Raw genomic sequence first — 26,000 nt, 5'->3', positions numbered from 1 at the left:
TGAGAACTTCTAAAAAGTAGTCCTTCTTGAAGGGCTGTCTCGGGCCGAACGCCCCGCCCAGCCGTCGGTAGGCTCCACCTTCTCCCTCCCCTCCCCCAGGCACCGCCACCCTTACCTCGGGCCTAGGAGCGGCCCAATCCGCAACCCCGGTTTAGCCTAACTCCGCCCCTGGCTGCCCCGCCTCGCCCCTCTGTTTCCCTGGAGACGCTCTAGGCGTCCCCTCTCCGCCCAGCGCTGCCAGGTCTGAGAAACTCCGCGGGAGGAGGGGCGGCGTCGGCACCCAGCACCTGCCACCGGTGGGGACTCACTTTTGCGGAACAGAAAACCAGAGTTGCTCGCTAGGGCCAGTTCACCGAGGTTCGTGACGCCGGGGGTGAGACTGGGGACAGGGCTTTCTCGGCTCCTAGTACAGGTGGTCTGTTCTTTCCAGGAAGTCCGTTCCCCGCCCGACCCTGAGACATTTCTCCATCAGTGAGACCCAGGCTTCCTAAGTCGAGGCCCTAACCAGTTCGTTCAAAAAACAGTAGAAAGGACTAGAAAAAGGCGCTCTTCTTGCCCCTGACCCTCTCAGGGCCATGAAAAAAATAAAAAGGTGTAGGAAAAAGTTGATATATGTGAATTCCTTTTTGCTCTTTCGAGGAGCATAATTTGTGATATTTCTTTCTGTAGTTTTCTTAAAACTTTCATAGAACTAGGAGGAAAAAAAGGGGGATTAAGCTATTTTCTGTTTTGGTGAAGGAAACTCCATCTCAAACTTAAGAGAACAAACAAGTGGTTGTCCCTAATATCACATTTCTATTGGACTATGTCAATGCATACACATATCTCAGATGTTTTGGCATTCCATCGATAAGTTTCATAGGGTCTACACGTTGGGTGTTTTTTATTTAACAGCAGTTCATCTAAATAGGTTCATATACAAATACTAGGTACAAATACATAATGTTCTTTGTATGAATGAACCTTATTGCATGCTTAGGGTAGACAGAGGAGTTCTTCTGTTAACTGAATTTTTAACTTTCATTCTTTCCTTTGCTCTTATATTTTGCTTCCTGATTTTTCAGGCTGAAGTCTGTAAGCCTGGAAAGACCTTCAGCAGTAATTTGCAAATGTAAGTTAGGTGAAACGTGGCCTGCCTTCAAACACTTTTCCGACTCTATGTTTTGATCTAACCATCAATAAGTGTCAGTTGGCAGCAAATGTGTGATTTCTGTTTACTTAACAACCTATGTAATTATCCATCCCAGAGTGCTATAAGCATCCAAAAAATATGATACAAGGGATAAACATTATTTAATGACTTCTTAAATTCATGTGTGAATTATTTTTTGCTCTTTCAAGCATAATTTGTGATATTTCTTCTGTAGTTTTCTTTAAAGTTTCATAGAAAGAGCTTGTGGTGATAGTATGAAAAGTTTTGATTCTTCTGGATGATTTTTGTCCATGGTAGCAAAATCATATTTATTTTGAACTCTCTTGATATATACATGATTATATATAATCCTGATATCTATATAAAATGATTATATATATATAAATATATAATATGTTTACTTGCTGTGGTTTTTGGGCTTTATTTCTCTCATCTCAGCTTTTATCCCAAAGTGAATGAACTATGGGGACACTGGTCAACCTCAGATGGTCCCTCCCTAAGAAGCCTCTGTCTACAGAGGAGTAGTCTCCCCACCCTTAGTGTTTTCTGATGAGGGCATCTCTGGGGATAGTGGGCAGGAGGGTTACTCTTTGAAGAATTTTACTTGGGGGCCAGAAATTTAAACTCACACCATGGGACACATTCAGCCTGACCCAGAACTCTCAAACCTTTCATCCTGTATTTCTCCATTCTCATTTCTTTGCATGTGGGGGCCAAACTTAGAGACTGTAACCGCTGATACAAGAACCATCCAGCAGATCAAAGAATGCACCAAATCTCTTCTGAATACCAACAGTGGAATGGCTTCCGGCGGCCTTTTGATCTTTGTCTCAGCCCCATGGTGCCACATGTAGCACAGCCCACTTGCTGGCACTCGGGGGGCAGCCTCTGGGTCCTCCTAACAGACTGCTTCAGCCTGGGTTCTTGGGGCTAAGCTCATTTTGATACCAGCCAGAGAGATACCTCACATTCTGCTTTCCCCTTACTCACCTGAATCTGAGCGATTCCCCATCTTAGCACCCTCCTCTGGTGTGTTTTCCTCTACTATGATGAACTGGGAGAACCCTGATAGCCAAGAGCGATGTGTTGCATTTGGGCTATGGGCCAAAGTCAGTGACCATGCAGCACTAGACCCCTTCTTCACTGCTGAGACTAGGTTAGAGCTCACCTAGGAACTGGGAACACTGGTCAACACTAGGAAAACCATGGCGCTCATATTAACAAAGAGCAATAGGCTTTCTCCACTCTACAGATATAATTAAAGCCTGAAGTGACAGGCTCCTAAACATACTTTCATTTTTTCCTCCTTGTTTTCTCTTTGGCTGCTTCTACTTGCTAGAATATAGCCACGTTCTATCTTAAGAAAATTCAGCATAAACAAAACTAAACAAAAGAGATGGTGATTACTTTGAGAAGAAAATAATTTGCTATAGGAGTCCATTAAATATGTGGGATATTTCAAATGTGTGCATTGTGAAATTCAGATTACACATCATTATTAGGTTAAATAAAGTACACTTATGTGCTTATGTATGAATTATGAAGAACAAAATATCCTTGCCCTACTGATGTTGGCAAGGTAGGAGGTGGGGTTTAGAGCAATTGAGTCTGCTCAATTTCCACCTCAACTCTGAGCTTAATCTTTCCAACATAGTTTGGCTGAGGGATATTTTTCCAGCATGCAGTTAATAACTTTTTTCCCACTTTATAATTCTGCTCTGACCGCCCCCCATTCAGAGTTTGTGCCTTGAGGCTTGCCAGCAGGGCTTGCAATACTTACATTAAACTAAATTTAAGAGTAAAGGTGCTCCTGCTGCTCATGTTCTCAGATCAGAGGAGAGCAAAATGAAGGAACTGGCAGCTGAAACTTTAATGGTTGAAAACGTTGACTCGGAATTTGAAAAAAAAAAATTGCCGTTGATCTGTGTGACAAAGAAGACATGTTGCTCTCCGTGTACATCATTTGCATTTGATTTCATTAGATGCTTGTATTTTCTAGTAAAAAATTGTCTAACCCAAGTAAACATCAAAGAGGATAGATTTTATATAACATACTGGTAGGCCAACTTTTGCAGGAGATTATATGCACCTTTATGGGAATCTTTGGCTGGATCAGCTCCTGGGGTCTGGTTCCTCTGTCTGCAAGTTGCTGGGTTTTCTTGGTATTGGGGAAGTTTCTTGGTGAATTCTTCGAATGACCCTGCGATTGAGCAGAGATCACCTGCCCCCAATGCCCATTGCATCAGGCCTGAGAAGGCAAAGTGGGAACCTCAGAACAGTCTCAACTGGCAGAGGGTGGAGTGCTTTGACTCAAGAAAACACAGCTGTTGTTACCTTTTCTCCCATTTGAAATCTACTAGGGCTGGGTAGGTGAGATTTAAGAACTGAGTTGACTCAAAGTTACTCTGTCACATTGGAGGACTGTGGACTATGGTTTTCAGAGCTTCTCTGGAATAAACCATGGGGAATGGATTTAGGAGACTTTGATGTCCTTTCAGACCTGTCCATGCTGTTTAACCCTATGTCGGTCAGAAATTCTTGACACATGTTCTGCATAATATTGCCACTTAGTAAATACTAGTCACCCAAGTAATGAGTTACTAGTTCATATAATATTTGGTCAGAAAAATGATTTTAAACTAAAAGGAATTAAGACATTATAGTATGATGTATGCTATATAAATGTAAAGCATTTCTGATATTTGTTCTGGAGAAAAGGACTAATGCTTACTGATTAGATTGTGTGCTTTAAATCTATAGCTGTATAGAAATAAACATGATTTATGAAGCAGAGCATGCCTTGATAAACCATTATTAGAACTATAACATAATTGATCTGCATTAGAATTATCTTTTTAATTATGTGAAAAATTATTTTGAGACCAAAGTAATACTCTTTTTCAGAAACACAAGACTGCCCATTTCTACATTGAATTTCAAAAGATATTTTCCTTCAAGTCTTAGTGAAAAACAGTAATCTATTCCAAGTGACCATAAGATCTTGACACTTCTGAGCTCTAAATCCACCAATAGAATTTTTTTGAAACAAATATGATTTTTACCTCAATCAGAAACAGTAACTCTCAAGATTCTACCCCATCATGACACCACCAAAATTCTCCCTAACTTCTTCGACCTCATCTCCTTCTAGGTTTATTTATCCCTCCACTTTTGGTGAGCATTTCAATAGTTTATAGTTCCCTGCTGTATTTTTCTCTGGAGAATGTTACCATCCAAAATTTTACATATTTTGCTTATTTGTGTGCTATTTTTCTCCACATCCACCCCTATGATGGAAAATCATTGGATATTTTTGCCTTTTGTTCACTGCAGTATCTCCAGCATCTAGGACAATGCTAGGTAATAACTCAGTAAACACCTGTTGAAGGTAATGAGGGCTAGGTTGAAGATACTCAAGGCCTAGGTTGACTATAACTTACTCTAGGTCACACAGGTATAAAATGCTGAAGATAAACCTAAAAGAAGCCTTCCAGTTGCTTGGTGATGCTAAGGATAGAGGTCAAAGCAGGTGGACACTGTGCGGGGGACAAGGAGTGGTATAGGAGGCTTTGGCTTTTTGGATCCCTCTCTAGTTAAAAAAGAAGTGTGAGTACTTTTGAAACATGTGATAATATTTCTATTCTAATTCCAGCAGACATCGTGCCCACATTTCTTCCTTTGGAGTAACGTTTAAATATTTGATTCAATAGACCTGGCACATCACATTTCCAAAGAAGGCAGTCACAGTATCTTCCATTCTGCATTCTCTTTTTGCAGTGTGGCTTTGATACCCTCCCATCAGTAGGTGGTGCTGTGTACCCTTGCCTTGAATCTGGGCAGGTCTGTTTTCACAGCGGAAGTGCTGCTATGGGCCATCAAAGGTCAGATCCTATGATACAGCTTCCACCTGGCATTTTATTGGGATACTTGCCTGTAGCCTTGAGTTGCCCCAGAAGAAAGTCTGAGGTTGCCATGCTGTGAGGAAGCCCAAGCTATGTGAGCAAGCACACGTTCTGGCAGACAGCCCCAGTTGAGATTCCAGCTAAAATTAACAGATTTATGAAAGAAGATGCTTGCAGATGATTCCTGTCCCCAACATTGGGTTACCTCAGCTTCCAAGTCTTCCCAACAGAGGCCTTAATAATCATGGAGCAGAGAAAAGCTATCTCTATGAGGTCCTGTCCAAATTCTTGATGTATGTAAAGTGAGAGATAAAATTGTTTTAAGCAACTTTTTTTAAACCAATACATTTTGAAGTGATGTGCTTTACTACACATTATAGATGCATGCCATCTGGACAGCTGTCTCCTTGTTAAGAATCCCTTTTAGCATCTATCACTTATAAGGGAAAGCCTTTATTTGTAAGTGATAAGGGTTTTAGAAAACAGCAAAATATGAGCTATTTTCAATTATTGATTGTGAAAGAGGGGCAAAACATAAACATTTGAAATCCATAGATATCCTAAAAACCTTCATACTTAAACTGCAACCATGTCCCATAACAAAACCCTTACCACCAAAGAAATTAAAGGGATACGAATAGGAAAAGAAGAACTCAAACTATCCCTGTTCGCTGATGACATGATTATATATTTAGAGGAACCTGGAAATTCCACCAGAAAACTTTTAGAACTCATAAGTGAATTCAGTAAAGTAGCAGGTTACAAGATCAATGCTCATAAATCCAATGCATTTTTATACATAAGTGATGAATCTTCAGAAAGAGAAATTAGGAAAACTACCCCATTCACAATAGCATCGAAAAAAATAAAATACTTGGGAATCAATCTCACAAAAGAGGTGAAAGACCTCTACAATGAGAACTACAGAACACTAAAGAAAGAAATTAAAGAGCACCTTAGAAGATGGAAAGATCTCCCATGTTCCTGGATAGGCAGAATTAATATTGTCAAAATGGCTATACTACCTAAAGTGCTATACAGATTCAATGCAATTCCAATTAAAATCCCAATGATGTACCTTGCAGAAATAGAGCAAGCAATTATGAAATTCATCTGGAAAAATAAAAAACCTAGAATAGCTAAAGCAATCCTCAGTAGCAAGAGTGAAGCAGGGGGTATTGCAATACCAGATCTTCAACTCTACTACAAAGCAATAGTAACAAAAACGGCATGGTATTGGTACCAAAATAGACAGGTAGATCAATGGTACAGAATAGAGGACATGGACACAAACCCAAATAAATACAATTTTCTCATACTAGACAAAGGGGCCAAAAATATGCAATGGAGAAAAGATAGCCTCTTCAACAAATGGTGCTGGGAAAACTGGAAAACCATATGCAATAGAATGAAATTAAACCCCTATCTCTCACCCTACACAAAACTCAACTCAAAATGGATCAAGGACCTTGGAATCAGACCAGAGACCCTGCATCTTATAGAAGAAAAAGTAGGTACAAATCTTCAACTTGTTAGCTTAGGATCAGACTTCCTAGACAGGACTCCCATAGCACAAGAAATAAAAGCAAGAATCAACAACTGGGATAGATTCAAACTAAAAAGCTTTCTCTCAGCAAAGGAAACTATCAGAAATGTGAAGAGAGAGCCTACAGAGTGGGAGAATATTTTTGCCAACCATACCTCAGATAGAGCGCTAATTTCCAGAATCTATAAAGAACTCAAAAAACTCTACACGAAGAATACAAATAATCCAATCAACAAATGGGCTAAGGAAATGAACAGACACTTCACAGAAGAAGATGTACAAGTAATCAACAGATATATGAAAAAATGTTCAACATCCCTAGTAATAAGGGAAATGCAAATCAAAACTACCCTAAGATTTCATCTCACCCCAATTAGAATGGCGATTATCAAGAATACAAGCAACAATAGGTGTTGGCGAGGATGTGGTGAAAAAGGAACACTCATACATTGCTGGTGGGGTTGCAAATTAGTGCAGCCACTCTGGAAAGCAGTGTGGAGATTCCTCAGAAAGCTTGGAATGGAAACACCATTTGACCCAGCTATCCCACTCCTTGGCCTATACCCAAAGGACTTAAAATCAGCATACTACAGAGATACAGCCACATCAATGTTCATTGCTGCTCAATTCACCATAGCCAGATTGTGGAACCAACCTAGATGCCCTTCAGTTGATGAATGGATAAAGAAACTGTGGCATATTTATACAATGGAATATTACTCCGCAATGAAGAATGATAAAATTATGGCATTTGTAGGCAAATGGTCGAAATTGGAGAATATCATGCTAAGTGAGATAAGCCAATCTCAAAAAACTAAAGGACGAATGATCTCGCTGATAAGCAGATGAGGACATATAATGGGGGTGGGAGGGGTTAGCATTAGGTTTAGGGTTAGGTTTAGAGTTAGGCTAAGGAGAGCAGTAAGAATGAAGGAAAGAAGGACTGTATAAAGGGAAAAGGGTGGGAGGGGTGGGGGGAAGGGAAAAAAATAAACATCATTACCGTATGTAAACGTAAAAAAATAAATTAAAAAAAAATTAAAAAAAAAAACATAAAAAAAAAACCCTACCAAAGCTACTGCTGATCTGAATCTTAGTGCATTTATAGGATTTTCTTGTTATCCACTTGGTGATGAAGATGTAGCCCAGGAATAAATTGGCTACATTTTAAAAATCAGACAGTAGAAGGATAATGGGAAGAGCAACCTGCAGAATCCACTCGCTGAGTACGATTCCTGAGAAACAGAACAATAGCTCTACTTATAGAGGCATTCATGACAGACTGGAGATTACTAATAATGTTTTAAAGGATTCTCTGAAGATTTATTTAAAATACCACTTTTGCTTGTTTTTTATAGTCCAAAATGACTACTCTGCCCCCACTACCCATGACACGTCCAAAGCTTATGGACTTAGCCAGGCAGAAGCTACCATGCTCCTCAGGATCAATTCCAAGGTATGTGTCCCTGGTTTTCATTTCTTTTCTTATAGAATAAAATTCTGCAGTAAGAGATGACAGTAGTACCTCTAAGAAAATAAGATTGCTTAAGAAAAAGAGAATCGTATATATTGTTATATTCAGATACTTAAATTTGTTGTTTCAAAAGGATTGATGAACCTCATTCAAATCACTAAGGATATGTTTATTTTTCAAGCTGGTGCTCATTTAATCATCTCATTTCTCATTGTAGTTATATCATGGTCCCTATAGAGTTTTGAGATGTTTCCTTTTTTTTTTTTTTTATTGTGTAAAGAGAAGGGAAAGCAGAAGCTTTAAGAATTAAAGGGTTATAGCTTTTAATCTGTGAGGTCTCAAATGCTGACTTCTGGTTTGGAGAAGGTGAAGGTGCAATCTTCCTACTAGAGTAGATTGACAGGCATGCCTTAGGTCCCAAAACGATGCTGAGACCTGAAAGTCATCGTCAAACTGCTGCTTTGAATGGCTGCTGAGCTATTAGAGTTATCAATGAGAAAATGCAGAACAGAAAACTTGATGCATTTTATCATATTTATGAATATTAAGTGAGATTGTGCTACTTTGAAATTGCCATTTGTAATTTTATTGACTTTCAGTAATACACATATTATTTATCAATATAAATAATTTTCATATGTAAATTTGACTATTTTCCTTACTGCATACTTCTCAATTTCTGCAAGGCATAATGATCAAAGTATTATGAGACCTCTTTGTTTTCCTATCTCATTTTTAGTATTTTGGGGAAAGACCAAAGCCCCTGGATCAGAACAAATACACAGCTAAGCAAAAATAAAAGAATTTTTAAAATAGCAAATCAAAATTTTATTTTTCTGTTACTGAGAAATCTTTCAATTTATGCATAATTTGTATGTATATGTGCATGTGTGCATTTTGTTTTACTTTTGAATCCTGTGAAATATTTGCAAAATCTGTAAAAGCTTGTTTTTCCTGTCTTCTTTAATGACTGAGATTACATTTTATTTTTGAGGTGAGCAAAAACATAACCCAATCTCACATCCCTAAGATCAGATGGATTTAAAAGAAAACTTCTTGAGATCTTTTTATTGAAGAAAGATCTTCTATCATCCACTTAGGGCAAAGTTTTTAGAAACGTTCTTTAATAGCTTTTGAATAAAACACAAATGTTTGGAAATGTTTGGTTTCATATCATCATAGTTATGAGAGCTAATAGCACGTTTATTTTAAAAGGTGCAAGGGAGTGTGAAAAACGAACACACTGTGATTATATTTCTCAGTAAAGTCTTCTTAAAATCATTTGCATCTTGAACCTCTAATAATAACTTGAGTTTTAAATAAAATTTAAAAAAAAACATTTGAATAGCATTTCAAGGCAAAATTTAATAATGTTTGGAACAAATACATTTTACACATTGTCAAATAGGCATTATGCCAAACACAATGTGACCTTTGCATTGGGAAGTTATTCTGTGGAACAGTGTGAGCGAGATGGAAAACCTTACATCGAGGAGAAGTCTCCACTTACTTAAGAATGTGTATTATTGCCACATGTTGGAGTTTTATTTGTTTATAAAACACAGGGCTTGATATTCATCCCTGTTCCATTCAGGAAAATAAAATTTCTAAACCATCCATTAACAACCTAACTCCATAGCTATTGCATAACATTCATTATCAATACCATTGTACCCTGAATATTTCTTTTCTCCCAGTGGCATTTTATGTGTTTGGTAGCTTTCCAACTTCATAAGGCAGTGCTTTATTATTTCTTTCCATTCCACTCAGTTCTCAATTGATCAAAGAAAAAGAAGACATAGATCATTACGTGGAGGTGAATTTCAAAGGATTGTCAAAAGAGGAGGTTGCTGCGTAAGTATAACCTCTTAAAGGCACTTTAATACAAAGTTTGTTTCTTTTGTCTTGGTTCTTTATTGAAATTTCGGTTTTCCTGTGCCATACACTTTTTTATTGGAACATAGTATTTAAAAATTAAAGATTATATTAAATAGTGATAAGTCATGTCTATTGATCTTACACATATCAAAGTCTCCAATTTTATGGCTCTCAAAATTCTTATATTTACCAAGATAGTCTACTACCACATTTACAATATTCAGTTAAGTCTGGGCCAATAATTGCTTATTAATCTTCATTTTAAGGTATTCTGTCTCAATACAGGAAAAAAGAGCTATCAGAGAAAGATTTATATTTATCTTTTATTTATATTTATCTCTGTTGCTGATAATGAAAAAAAAAAAAAACAACTTTTTTTATTGTATTTTCTTTCCCCCATAAGAATCCACAGAATGAATCAATGGATCATAGCTCATCCTTTAAGTGAAAAATAATGCTAAATTGTCTGGATTTATTCGTGATTAAATGAATCATGTAAACTTTACTATTTTATCACTAGTTAGAATCTAAAATATGGGATAAATCAAAGCAATATAAAAATCCATGTAGGTTAGTGGAAAATTAATAGAAATCTAAAATAACAACTAAACAGGCTTAGCATTGCTTCTATGGAGACTTAAAGACTTTCTTATAATCAGTTAAAGTATTGAAAAATGGAAATCTTATAAACGTACATGGATCTTATGAAATTCATCAAACTTCAATTTTTATGCAATACTACAATATATTAGGCAGCTAATGTTTTGAAAATACTCTTAATATACTATTAGTATTTTGTCTAATGCTGTGGTATTCTAATATTTTTGGTATAGGTTTCATATATTCCAAAATTCTGAATCTCTTGATACATTTCATTTTGTTTGATATTATCTGTCGATTTGCATAGAACATGAACAAACAATGTAACTCATTCTGTCAATAGCTACTTTTAAAATGACCAAATTATACAGTAACTGTTGTCACTCATTTCTGCAGAGCTCTATAGACTGCCATGTGTAGTATCTAGAATCTTTGGTTAAATATTTTTCTGATGGTTAACTCATTAACTTTCCATGGTCACCTTTTAGATAAAATTAAAGGCCAATATTATATGATGGTATAGTTACTAATTTTTCCCCTTTTTTCTTTTTAATTTTTTAATTTGTTCTCATTAGTTATACATGACAGTAGAATGCAGTTTTACACAAAAATACGTAAATGGAATATAACTTATTCTTCTGGTTGTACATGATGTAGAAACATGCTTGTCATGTATGCACAAAGGGTAATAAAGTCCAATTCATTTGACTGTCCTTCCTAATTACTAATTTTAAGAAAAAGTATATAAATACTATTTGGATTCTGATTTAAATATAAACATCCAAATAGCTCCAGTTAACTTAAGAATGAAGCATAAAATTAGGAATTAAACTTGTGTTTCTAAAAATTCAACAGACTAAAAGCTCATTTGCAAGTAAGTTTTCAGTGTAGACTGAAGAAAAACATTTAACTAAGATTATACAAAATAGACTATAGTAAGGAATGTTTTCTTAATACTATTGATATTGATAATATTATTTTTCCACTAAGGGTATTACCAAATTGATTTCAAATTTATCATTATGCTACAGTAAAACAGTGGCATTGGATGATTCTCAGTCTTTATTATCATGTTCTCCTTAAAGTTTCCCACACTTGAGTACATTTTTAGACTGAAGCCTTCTGTAAGACAGTGGATGCAAACCATTAGCATGAAGATAGCTTGTGCATACCTCACTGTAATGCTTTTGATTGATATACATTCTAGATCTCACCCCAGACAAACTAATTGAATAGCATATAAAGGAGAAAATTGATGAGTGATTTCAGCATCTCCCAGTAATGCCCAGCAGGTGCTATGAAGAATTATGCATATTCTATTAGCCAAGGGATTGCTGCATAAAACTTTTTATTAGCCATTCAACTCTAAAAAGATAAATTGTTCAACAAGCATTTATTAAGTACTTACTTTATATCGAATACTAGGTTTTTCACAGTGGGAGGGACGATGATATCGTCAGTTGCGTGGCCCCATACTAAGCCTTAATGTCTATTTGAGAGAGTAAGACCTGTGAGCAGTAGACAAATAAGGAATGAATATGTACCGGTCACACGTGAGATGGAACCCAGAGGCCGAAAGAAATCAGAGAGGACTAAGATGCTAGTATGACAATTGTCAAGGCAGATTTTGAGTTTGATTCTCTGTCTGAGTAGCATGATAAAAGGATCTAATTGGTTGGTCATAGATCTACAGTATAGAAGGATGTGATGGGGTAGAAATTCAACATGTCATTTTCAATCAGGCAGAATCAATCTGATGTATGTCCTGAAATCCCTTTCTCTGTATTCCCTTATGCTTCTTTAAGATGGTAACAAATAAATCAATGTATACTCATTAATACAATTGATGTGCACTAGATTTGGTATGCTGTCTAGTCCCCAAATAGCCTGTCATCATCTACCCAAATATACCAACTTACATAGACTCACTCATGGTGACTTTCCTCCTCTTGTGATGGGTGGACAGTTTCTAAGAATGATCTTTCCACTTGGTTTTGTGTTTTTTGTTTGTTCATTTGTTTGTTTTTGTTTTGGTACCAAGCATGGAACCCAGGGGTGCTTAACCACTGAACCACACCCCCAGCCCTTTTTTGTATTTTATTTAGAGACAGGGTCTTGTTGAGTTGCTTAGGGCCTACCTAGGTTGCTGAGGCTGCCACCGCACCCAGCTTTCCACTTCTTTAGATCCAAGCCCTCTCACCTGCTCCAAGACTTTCTCCTTCAGTTAAACGTTTTCTTTCTTCATCTTCGATTTCTTTTATTCCACGTGATCAAATCCAATGGCGTTCATTATCTGCTCTATCACTTCCTGTGGCTTCTCACTCACCTCCAACTTCTACATTATTGTTTCCTACCCTTCAGAAGAAGCAGAAACAGTGCCTTTCTATTTTTGCATTCCATTCTTGCCTTATCTCTTCTGAATAGATTTCTGATCCCAGTACTCACTGAAATTTCTCCATGAGGGATCATCAGTGGCTTTCATTGTTGCCACATCTAATGATCATGTTTCTGTCCTCATCATATTTGATATCTTCTCAACATTTGACTGAGTGCAACACCGTGCCCTTGAACATTCTGTACTGGTGGCTTCCAGGAACCCTTGTCCTATAGTGTTCCTCCAAACTGGACTGCTTCCATCTCCTTTGCTGACTGAATTTCTGCTTTCAAATTCTCAGTGGTGAGGAATCTGAGGGCTGGGTCCTAGACCCTTTCATTCATCTATACTTGCAACCTGGATTCAGTCTTAGAGCTTCAAATATTAGAAATAATCTGACAACAACCATGTTTATAAATCCAACACTGACTTCTCCATCACACTCCAAATATTTATATTTAACAGCTCCCTTGATGTGTCTACTTGGATATAAAATAGACATTCCAGGTTTAGTAGAAGAACTCCAATGCAAACTCTTGCCTCTCCCTTCCTCCTCTCCCTCCTGTAGTAATCTTTCCACAGTCCTTCCCTAATTCAGCAAGTAGCACCAAGGCTACCTGGAGTTTTATATTGCCTTTACTGTGCCCCAGTTGAACCCACCCCATGATGCCCCATCAGATACCAAAAATACATCCTGAATTGACCTACTGAATTGACCTAACTGATTGTACGTTACCATCATGTCTTGCCAAGATCACTAGGATGTTTCCTAACTGCTATTCCCCAACCATGCTGATTTCACCAAAATCCAGCTGCTAGAGTGATCTTTTGAAACACTTGATCACAACATTTCTCTGCTTGAAGACCCCCAACCCAGAAGTTGGTCTGGACTTTGTGCCCTCTAACCTTATCTCCTGTTCTCCCTGTCGTTCTGTTCTCCCAGTGGGGATTCACTGCTGACCTCCTTGTCAGTGGGTGTCACTTTGAATGGGACCTCCCCAGGAAACCCTTCTCTTACCTCATAATAAAATCTAAATGAGCAATGGAACTGGACAAGCTAAAGTAGTTGTCACTGATCACATCCAGTTAGTGAAATTCAATCAATGGGCCTAGAACAGTGAAAAGGCAGAAGGCTTGGGTTTCTGTGTCAGCCATGTTTGTAGAAGGAATTTCAGAATACTTTGTTACTTCTTAGGTGACTAGATTATTGCTGTGCCTTGTAAGTTTATTTCTTAAAGATCAAATGCATTATATTTGCATTCTACATTTGATACTCATGATTGACTTTATCAGCTTAGTCTTCAAATGGTTCATTGATATTGTCTAACTGATCTTTAACTACCGAAGACAGTCATGTCAAAAGCATTGGTATACTTCAGTCTTTTAATTCTGTATGATATTATCAGAAAGTATGACTTTTTTAAAAGGACTTAAAATATCACTTATTATCATATCATAATTGCTCTGAGTGGCTAAGTAATAAAAGTGCCATTTATAGATTCAGACAAATTTCTGGGGGCACTTTTTACCACATTAGCTATGTATATGAGGATACAAATAAACAAAAATCATCTAGGGACAGAGAATATTAATCTGCTTGGTATTATTTTCTGCTTTAGCTATCCAGTTCTGTTATGTGGAAGAATAAATTGTATTCCAATTTGCGCATGTCTCTAAGATATTGCTTTCTTCCAGAATGTCTTACTTTCAGCATCCCCAGTTGATATCTGCTGAATGTCACTTTAGGAGTCAGCCCAGTGGCAATTAGGACCATCAGTTGCCATACTCACCAAGTGTGGGCTATAAAAAAAAAAAAAAAAGAACCCTTTAATTTCATGTCTCATAAATCCTTTTTTTCCCTCCTGACTTATTTTGAATTGTATAATTCTTACTGACTTATAGGAAATTAAGTTTAAATTAGTTAGACTTTAGTCTTGATTTTCAGGATTGTCTTCCAAAGGTGCTTTTGCAAACTACCCATATGGCTTCTTCCATGCAAATCTAGGTCTTGCACAATGTCCAGGCACTATAATAGATGTGACAAGCAGAAGATGTTTAGTCATCATGTAACATTTGATAACAACATTGAAGGGATTTAGACTCCTTTAGTTGTGCTTTTCCACTGCTTCATTCATTTTTGTCTACTTTTGAACACTTGTGAAATCATTTTGTTTTCTTTTCAAAACAATTTGCTGTTTTGTTAAGCAATACATTCTCTAAGGAGGTTTGCAAAATTCAACTTTCTGAAGAAGCCAGTTTCCAGGTAAATGGTGACATGGTGATTTCATCATGTCAAGCTTTGTCTCCCATATTGTCTTCCAGGTCTATTAAAATAGCAAAGACCCCGAACTATTCAGACCCTTTTCGGTTCTGCATTATGGTTGAAAATAATCCTTAAAATGTCGATATTACTGAAACTATATAAAAATCATCCCCTGGCCTGCGCCCATACCCTGTGCTCTTTTCTGTGTTGGAAATTAGAGAGGTGACATTAACCACTGTCACCATCTCAGTTGTTAAATCAAGACCAGGCTATGGGCCCACAGGTGCTCTTTTTGCTTTCTCAGGGTTTCCACAGAAATTACCAGAGCAAGGTCTGTTCAGCACAATTAGGTGATGCCCACTTCTAGATTAGAAGGCTATTCCATCTTTGTTCTCTTTGGAAATAAAAACTTTCAAAACCTATCTGTAGGAAATAAAGAGAATAAAAATTTGTAAGAGACATTTTTCTTTGTTAGTTTTTAATTAGATTATTTAGAAATTTTAAAAACATCTTTGTACTGGGATCATTTCAAACATTCTACACTTTCTTTGATCTGGGAAGACAACTTATCAAGATGCACACTTGTAGATACATACACACACACACACACACAGACTTGCATATGTAAGTACATATATAGTGCATGTGTTTATAAATATTTGCATATATTACATGTGTGTTTGTATGCATGCATGTATGTATATCTACAAACTCTGTGCTTTAGTTCTTAAACTAAATTTTCTGTACATCACTATATGAAAATCTTTCCATATATTTTAAACATTCTTCTTCAAGATAAAGTGTAAGCATGTTAAGTGAAACAAAATATAGCCCAAAAACCCAGATATGGAAGACTATATCCTCTTCTTTTTCATGATCCACACCCCCTAGGCAAAACTTGATTGTCCCTTTCTGATAAGACTATCAGGGATATTCCACTAATTCAGTTATCAGGGTTCTATTAACAACATCCATATGTGTGCGCCCACTTGACATGGTGAGAAAAACTCTAGAAAAATGGCCTGCATGTTTATTGTCAGGGGATATGAAGCCATCCCTAGGCCAAGTCGTTTGACTTAGAAAGGCATGCAAAATTGGGATTTTTTTATTTACTTAGTTTGGCTATTTTTCTCCCCATGGACACCTCCCATTTTTTCTACTTTAGGTGAATTAAATCTGTGAGGAGGAAAGCTAAAAGACTGAAATAACAGTTGACATGGAGAAAGACAAAACAACTGATCACTATTACAAGGCCAAACTCTCTGGGGACATACTTGGAAGGACAGAAATGGCTGAGTCCTGTGGGCACCCTTTTCAATGTGTTCTACTTAAGTAATTGTTAATGTTTGTTAATTACAACAAAGTATTTAACTCAGTATTGTTTCATTCACCTTATTCTGTTTCATATGTCAGGAAAATGAGTAATACATTTGAGAAGTTTTAATAATGTTTTTATTTTTTATTTCATTCTTAGTTTTTATATTTAAAGATTTTGTTTGTAAATTCACCAATATTGATCCCCTCAATCCTTAAATTAATCAAAATTGATTGATTACATATTCATTTGCGTATTAATTACCATTAGTATCTTCCAAATCTTTTATGTGATGAATGAAAAAGAATCTTTCCAAATTTCTTTTGTGCTCTTTGAAGTTTTTTCTTCCATTCCCTCCACTCTATTCCTGAGAGATCGGAAGTTACATGGTCAAAATAATGTCTGAGGAGCCTAAATTTTGTTCTAGGTAACTGGGAATCACTGGATTATTTGACACTGAGAAATGGCATGACTTCATTTTGAAAATATCACTGCAGGATACTCTGTTCTGTGGGCAACTGCCAGGGCACTGACCCAGATGAGAGTTGGTGGGGGCTTGAGCAGGGCAGATGGAGAGGAAATGATAAGTGGTCCAAGTTAGGAGATGGGAAGATCAAAACTTACAATGGAATGAATGAGGGGATAAGTACAGGGGAAATCAAAGATGACTACTGACGCTATCTGAGCAATTGCAGGAATGTATGTTCCTGGCTGAGTCTCCAGTTCTTCCAACGGTATCCAGCACACAGTAGACACCCAATAAATACATTTCTAACTAAGGCCAGCCACACTTTAGCCTATACCTAGTTAAAATTCTTTCATTTCCACTTTGAACTGTGTTTTTTGCAAACACAATAATCATAGTTAATGCTTTGGAGCACTTAATATATTTCCAATAGATATTGTTTTAAAAGTGTCACATGTGTAATTCATTTCATCCTAGAAAAAAATCTTCCTTAGTTCCCTTTACAGTTGAAAAAATAGATGTTAAGTAACTTGCCTGAGGCCATGCAAATAATAAGTACCAGAGCTGATTCGAGAGCAGGCAGTCTGCTCTAGAGCCCATCCTGCAGCTGCCCCTGCAGTGACTCAGGCCAGGGCTTCATCATGCTGTGCTCCCTTTCTCCTCTCATGCTCACTGTATTGCCATTCTCCGACCTTAGACTGCTCTCTCCTCTTACTCTAGAATGGCTAACTCCTCCTCATTCTTACACGACTTGACTGTGTCAGGTAGCGTTACCACTATCCTGTAGTATTGTTTCAGTCAGCTTTTCTGCTGCTGTGACTAAGACCTGAAAAGAACAATTTTGGAGGAGGAAAATTTTATTTGAGAGTTCACAGTTTCAGAGACCTCAGTCCACAGACAGCTGACTCCATTTCTCAGGGTTCAAAGTGAGACAGAACATCATGGCGGAAGAGTGTGGCAGAAGGGAGCAGCTCACATGAGGATCAGGAAGCAGAGAGACTCCACTTGCCAGATACAAGTATATACCCCAAAAGCATGCCCCCAATGACTCACCTCCTCCAGCCACACCCTGCCTGCCTTTAGTTACCACTTGGTTAATCCCTCAATTGGATTAATCCACCAATTGAGTTAAGGCTCTCATAACCCTCTAGACCTTCTTGCATTGTCTTATACATGAGCTCTTGGGGGATACCTCACATCCAAACAATAACAAGTACCCAGCCCTTGTCCTGTCACAGCACTGAGGGCACTGCCTTGTCACAGCTAGTGTCTTTGTCTCCTCGAGTAGACCACAAGATTCAAGAAGGTTGGGCTGTGGCTCATATATGCATCCTTGGTGCACATGGTGCTGAGCTCACAGGTGTTAGGAGATCAGTGAACGAGTGAGTGTTCATGACCTTTTATCCCTTCATGATCTTGTGCATGTGCTCTGCCTGGATGCTCCCTCTTCTGGTGCACTCAGGAAGCTTGTATTTATCTTCCAGCCTCGACTTGCTGTTTCTTGCTCTGTGAGCCTCCTTCGGTCCTTCTTTGCTCACGGGGTAGAGTTCAAAGCTCTTGTTATAGCTCTCTCAGTAGCCACTGACAATCATATGCATGTGTTTCATGTCCCCCTATATGAATGTTTAACAAACTATGATGACCCCCTGGTTCACACTAGGGGGTGTGAACCATTCATTTGGAAATCATGGCCAACATTTTTAAAATGAAAAGATAGTGTAGTGAAACAGAATGCAAAGAGTGTATTGCACAGAGCATGGCAAATTGTCGGAGGCTGCATGTTAATGGAAGAGAGCACGGGTTTTAGAAACGGCCTCCCTGGATTAAAACCTCAGCTTTAGCCTCATCAACAGAGCAACTGCCTAACTTTGAGTAAGTTACTTAACCTTCCTGTACCTCAGCTTCCTCATCGGGAAAAACCAGGGTTGAAGCTAGTAGGGCTAGTCTCATAGAAAAAATTGGGAAAATGACAGCAGGTCTGCACCACAGAACGCTTAGGAGATTCACTGAGTTAATATTTATAGAAGCTGGAATATTTTGTGTAGTAGCCTTTAAACTTTCATTTCATGTATTTACATAATATATACGTATACATATGTGTGTGTGCGCACGTGTGTGTATACATGTACAGAATTACAATATAAACGTCTTTCTTTCTGTGAGTTGCCAGAAGGAATGGACTCTGTTCTAAACTGGGAATCTCAGAAAGCAGGGATTGTATTTTATTCATCTTTAAGACTCTTCTGATTTACACAAAATTGCACTTCTATTCCCTCGACTTTCTTTATAGAAGAGACTGAAGAAACGTACAGTTAACACTTTGTATTCCACACATGCTAGGTTATAACTAGAAAATAAAAAGCAATTAAAATATGTAAACATGCCCCGCTGCCAGAGATGCCCTCCTTCTTGTGAGGGATTCTGAAGTTCTGAGCAGACTGAAAAAATGAGAGATGTGGTCGGCAACAGGATTCTGGTTACTGATGAAAGGGCATGTATCGGTTGTTCAAGAGAGAAAAGCTTTTTTTCCTGATACTAAATACCAAAGGAAAGTTATAACATGAACTTATTTTTAAAATGGAGCACTATAATAGTACTTTGCACCCCTAATGAACAATAAACTGGTTATTTACACAGTTTGTCATAACTATTACATCTCCTGGCTAAGTTTTGTTTCCAGTAAGATAGTAACAAAATATATTAAATGATTACTATGTGCTGGTCTCTGTTTTAAGTGATCCTTCCAGCAACCCTATAAAGAGTCACCCTTGTTATTAGTCCTAGAGACCAAGGCATAGAAAGCCTAAGTAATTTGAAATAGATATTCTGTTGTTATAAAGAAGCTCTTATGGTTTGGATCTTAAATGGCCCATAAAGGCCCCGTGTTGAAGGCTGTTCACCAACTTGTGGTGCTATTGGGAGGTGGTGGAACCTTTAAGAGATGGGTCTAGTGGGAGAAATGTCAGTCATTGGAGGAATACCCTTGATGGGAATGTTGGAACCCTAGTGTCTCTCCCCGCCCACCTCTCCCTCACTCCCTTTCTCCCTCCCACTCCCCACTCATTTTCTGGCCATGAGGTGAGCAGTGCTTCTGCCATGATGTACTACCTCACCATAGACTCAACAGTGCCAAGTGACCATGGACTGAAACTAGGAATCACAATAAACCTTTCTTTCCTAAAGTTGATCTTCTCAGGTAATTTGTCACAGTGACAACATGCTGACTAACAAAGTAGCAAAAGTAATGAGATGGAAAAAAATGGTTAATAGAGAGGAAAGAATGAATAAACTATAAAGAAAATGGATGACATACACTAAAGATCAGATTTCCAGAGCCCTCTTGAATTTTCAGGACTACGCTGAATCCAGAACCTCCCTACAGGTTCAACTTTACAAGGACCCAGTTGTTCTACAATCATGATTCAGATTTTCATGAAATCCCTTAGTTAAGCTTATCTGAAACAATTCTTATCCCACAACCAAACAGTCAAAGAAATACATTGTTGAACAAGGGAAGTTTGTGTCTTTAAAGTTAGTTTGGCCTAATGATTCTCCTCTTCAAGATCAAGATGGATGACTAAGCCTGTTTATTTTCTGTAATTGAAATGACCACACAAAATTTCCAAGGATGGTAAATTCTTACCATGAAAAGAATGGAAAGAAGAAAAATTAGAGCTCTCAAGAGTTTCAAAAATATTCCTTTCAGTAAGAATATTACCCATCATAAAAAGAGATATTTCATAATGATAACAGAAGTTGACTCATCTAGAGGACACAATCCTAAATATTTGTGCTTCTAATGTCAGAACTTTAAAAAGATAGAAGACAAAAACTGATGGAAAAAAGAGGAGAAACAGTCAAACCCACAATTTTAGTTGGAAATTTCAGCACCATAATCCCTACAATTGATAGAAAAATCAATAAGACTATGGAAGCTTTGAATGACACCATCAATCACCTTAAATAATTAACTTTTACAGACTATTACACCAAACAACAAAACACACATTATTTTCAAGTATGCATGGCACATTTGTCAAAGCAAAGACATTCTGAGCCAAAAAAAAAAAAATGTTAATATACTTAAAGGAAAAAATTATATACATAATTTTTACATCCATTGCTGTTTTCTTACAGCAATGAAATTAAATTAGAATTAATAGCAATATGCTATCCCCCCACCAGCTTGAGAAATTGTATAACGTATTTCTAAATAACCCACAAATCAAAGAAATCACAAGACAATTTAGAAAATATTTGAACTGAATGAAGAAGAAAGCACAGCATACCAAACTTTGTAAGGTGAAGTTAAAGTAGTGCATAACAGGAAACTTGTAACATTAAAATGCTTATATTAAAAAGTAGAATATAAAATGTAGAGTATACAAGTATATTTAAAAGTAGAATATAAAATGCTTATATTAAGATCAGTACTCTTGCCTGTCTTTTACAAAGTTATAAAAATAAATCAAATTAAATTTTAAGTTAAAAGAGAGAAAGGAATAGTAAAATGAAGGCTTGTTCACCAGCCTGTAGTACTATTGGGAGTAATAAAACCTTTAAGAGGCAGGGCCTAGTGGAAAGAATTTAGGTTATTGGAGGTATGTTCCTGAAGGTGCATACCTCCAATGACCTAAATAATATGGAAATGACCAAATGACCTAATTTAGGTCATTGGAAGTATGCACCTTCATGAGAAATTACCAAATGATAGAGAAAATTAATGAAATTTATAGTTGGTTCTTTGGAAAGATCAAAAAATTGATCAACCTTTAGTTAGACTAATCATAGAAAAAGAGAGGACACATATACCAACTTCAATTTTTTTTATGCTTCAACTGGAAAACAAACTCGAATATATTTAGACTGAAATGGGCTCCTAAAGTAACCACAAAGGAAATACAATATAAATTAAAAATACCCAACCTAGATACATCCTTATGAAATTTCAGAACATTATAAAAAGAAAAGGTACTAGAAGTTTTATGGGTGGGGGAATAAGTTGTCCTTAAGAAATAAAGATCGAGCTATCATCACAGTTGTACACACTAACACTAGGTGTTGCACTGAAAGAAAAAGGCAAGATGTCTTCAAAATCTGCAGGATGATTATTTTTACCGTAGGATTGTATACCAGATAAACTGTCAATCAAAACTGAGGGCAACATAGACTGACTCTTCTGATAGACTCTGCTTCTGCAGCCTTTCTTTTCTCCACCACTCCCTAAATGGTTAAACTGAAGTTGGGATGGGGGTATAGAATTCAAGAAAAAGAAGGCTATACAATCTGGAAAATAGTACCTAACTCAGAAGTCCAAATTAAATGTTGGTGAAGTTGCTATAGCAAATGATAGGAATAAGCATCTAAGAGATCTTAGTGATGATGTTAATATAAACCTTTCATATATGTTATGGATAAGAAGTGATCAGGAAACTGATATTTAAATGTACTATTTAATGTAGAAAGGCAATATAACATATGCTATATATGTTATATGTATCATGAAAATATTAATGTAAGAAATAAAGACGGCAAGATTTGCAAATAAACCAATTGTCTCCAAATCCTTCCCCTGACCTGAAACACCATTTATATTTAATGACAAATTCTCATGTGTATATACTTATACCATACACATACATGAACATGCATATTCTGTAATTTATTTGCCTTTTCTTGTCTTGGCATTACAACTATTTCATTAAGGTAGTTGAAATACATTTCTGTCTTGCAGACAGTGCCCTTCTTTGTTCCAAGTGATCAGTTTTTCTTGTACGTTACTATTTTGTGTGAATATTAGAATTTTCTTGTCAAGAGTCAGTAAAATATCATTGAATTTTTATGGGGAGTACATGTAATTTATGTTATTCTAGGAGAATTGATAGCATTAAAATATTGAGTCCCACCTTATCAAGAACCATCATTTTCAAAAACATTAAATTATATCAGTGACAGCAGCATTTCTTCACATCTCTACTCTAGTAGAAATGACTCAAATATATTGTAAAACATAAAGGTTTTTTCCCACAGGTTTTAGTAAATACACAATATCAACATAAGGAATTTGTTTTGAGTTGCTATGTTGCTTTTTTGGGCGTATAATTTTACATAATTGTGGGATTCATTATGCCATATATGTTTCTTAATCATGAATAAACTTCGAACTTATGCGAAACAGTTTAGCTCTTTGGTTGGAAGGATTTCTGGGAGAAAGGACTAAGTCTTCTATAGCAATTAGTCTTCTAAAAGGCTTTTCCAGTCAATTTTGGTAATGTTTTTTAGGATGTGCCTGTATTTATAGATTTTTATATTGTTGTGATAAAGTTTTGCATGATATTTTCTAATAATGTTTCAATCTCCTCTTCGTCAATTGAAATATTCTGTATTTCCTGGAGGTAGTATAAAGATAACAATGGCTAATCACATGGGCTCCAGAAGTAGACTACCTGAACCCATACCCCAGCTCCATCTCTCACAGGGCATGTGACATTCACTTATTAATTAAATGTGTTGTACCAGAGGCTCTTCATCTTTAAAATGGAGGCAATAATGAGAGTGCCTATCTCATTAAAAAACATTGTAAGGTTTAAATAAGAAAATCACATGCAAAGTATTGAGAACAGCACTTGGCACATTGCTAAGCCTAAAATAAAAGGCACCTGTGCCTATAATTATAATTGGAAGCTATATTACCTTTTCCATTCCTGGTACTGTTTTTGGTGACAACTATTTCTGTTTTTACCAATTATACTTGCAAAGATTTCTTTCTTCTCACAAAACCAGTTGTCTTTTTTTTTTTAATAGATTAACTTTTTGTTCTTTTATTGATTTGTGATTTGACCCTTAATATTTCCTTTCTTTTTCTTTGTGTGGGTCTATTTCATTGTGTTTGTTTTGTTAGGATTTTTCCTAGCATCCTGAGTTGAAAACTAGCTGCTATACTGATATCAGTTGCTAGTGGCTTAACAAACCACTTCTATAAGCTTCCTTTTGAAAATTGCAGTGATTTCTTCCTGCGTGATTTGGTATTTTTAAAATTCTAAATATATTAAAATTTCCATAGTGGTTTCACCTTTAGACAATGAATAAATTAGAAATATATTTATAAGTCTGCAGCTGAATACTTTTTTGGTATTTGGTTTTCCTTTTTGTAGGAGAATGTAGGAATAGGGAGTGAACCTTTACTGTGCACAGTATATGTGCTACACATATCAGTTTAGGAAATTCCTGGTGTGGCCAGTTTATGGCCAATTTTCCTAAATGTTTCTTCTGTGTTTGGAAAATAAATATATATTCTCTACTTTTTTGTTAGACCGTTTATATAGAAATATCTGTAAGATTCTAATAATTTGCTTGAGCCTGTTATTTCTATCAACCTAGGCAATCATTAAAAAATAATTTTCCCTCTGTTTCTGAAAAAAATTCAAGTCAATTTCTCTTTATCTTTTGTTCATTTTATATATTTTGAGGTTGTTATTAGGTATGTTATTTCCCATCTGCTGTATTTTTCAGTAAATTTGAATCTCATTTATGAATCTGATAGAATTATATGCTCCTTTAAATTTTATCTTCTTGAGTTCTATTATTTGTAATAATATTACAAATTTTGCCTTCATTGATATTTGTACTACGATAGGGAAATATGAAGAAATGACATATGTTCCTATTATGTATCTATTTTATGTATATTTTTATGTTTGAATTCAAGGCTCTTTCATCTTCTTGCAGTACTTCCTTTCATTTTTACAATATTCTTATTGATGTACATATTTGATTTTGTAAATCTGTTTTCCTATTTTAGAACTGGTAATTTTCTAAATATGTGAGATAGTTGCACTAAAATTAATATACTATTTGGGAAAAAGAGATATTTATACATGGATATTTTCTGGCCACAGCATCAGAGTCATCAATTTACTTTTGTCTTCATTGTCTTCTGAAGTTTGATCATTATGTTTGTATAGTCTATGAGAAATTGTGACTTCACCGTTCATGTGTGCAGTATTCACCTTTGTTAGATTAATTAAAGAGCACAGGATGTGAAAGACTTCTTCAGAGAGCATATGGTTTGGTACTTTTAAACATTCAAGCTTAATGGGGGAAAATATTCTCTCTATTTTTTGATACGGGGAAAATTTAAATATGCCTGCTAAAATGATGCACTATTCCTACAATAGAAACTTTAAAACCCAAAGAAATGAGGTCAACTGCTCTCCTTAAATAGTCAGAGCTTGACATTTCTCTTTAGTTAAATTACTACAGATTTCTAACCCAAGAAATATAAAATGATTGAGCTGAAATGAGCCTAGATATCATTTGGTTTAATACTTCTTGATTTTATCAAAGAAAAAAGAAAGGCAAAAGGGTGTAGTTATCAAGAATGCCAACAAATAGTTTGTAAAAACAACAAGAAGAAAAAAACAACTGTTATGAGTAAATATATTATTTTCTCATAACAAAGTGTCATTACATCTCTAGAAGAAATGTCATAAAATGAGAAATCTAAATGCAGATTTCGCTATTTACCCTTATACTATCTTTCATTACATTCTAAAAAGAGCATGAATAATGTTTTGTTTTCATTTTTAATTTATGTGATTTTTCCCTTTGTATTTTAAACATGTAATATTTCTCTTAAGTTCTTGTCACATTTATAGCCCCATGAATACTACTTTTCTTGCCATTCTTTTAATATTTTTAAGGATTGTGAAGGAATAGATATTTGAAGGAAGCAACGTTAGAATAGATAGCACAGAACTATAGTTGTAAAGAATCGATTGGTTTACTTTTCCCAAAGAAAACCCCTCCTGCAGTTGTTTAATGTGAAAGGTTTTTTTTTTCTTGAAAAGGTTAAAAAAAAAAGTTCTAATCAACTTTTGTACATTATGTAGAACTTCATTTTCTAAACTCTGCAAAAGAAAGTTTCATATTTAATGGGAAATCATGAATTATTCCATTTATTATCTACTTCCTCCTTTCAAAGACATGATCTGGATAAAAGGCGGGGTGAATAATTTCAAAAAATACAA

General features: G+C 36.1%; 1 protein-coding gene across 3 annotated transcripts in view; it reads left to right on the top strand.

Moving 5' to 3' along the window:
• Nucleotides 1-229: 229 nt before the first annotated feature.
• Nucleotides 230-26,000, top strand: part of Ttc29 (tetratricopeptide repeat domain 29) — a 198,925-nt gene continuing 173,154 nt past the window's right edge. For 2 of the 3 annotated variants that reach the window (XM_047566887.1, XM_047566885.1), the window contains exons 1-3: nt 230-357; nt 7,960-8,057; nt 9,846-9,929. In XM_047566887.1, the coding sequence (XP_047422843.1) occupies nt 7,966-8,057; nt 9,846-9,929 (176 nt within the window). In that variant the 5' untranslated portion in view covers nt 230-357; nt 7,960-7,965. Of the gene's footprint in view, nt 358-1,064; nt 1,112-7,959; nt 8,058-9,845; nt 9,930-26,000 lie in introns of all 3 variants that reach the window. The other variant, XM_047566886.1, reaches the window with a different exon arrangement.

The sequence above is a fragment of the Sciurus carolinensis genome, chromosome 10, assembly GCF_902686445.1.
Source record: "Sciurus carolinensis chromosome 10, mSciCar1.2, whole genome shotgun sequence".
Lineage (NCBI taxonomy): Eukaryota > Metazoa > Chordata > Mammalia > Rodentia > Sciuridae > Sciurus > Sciurus carolinensis.
Note: the sequence above shows the minus strand (reverse complement) of the source record. Positions and strands in the feature narration are given on the sequence as shown.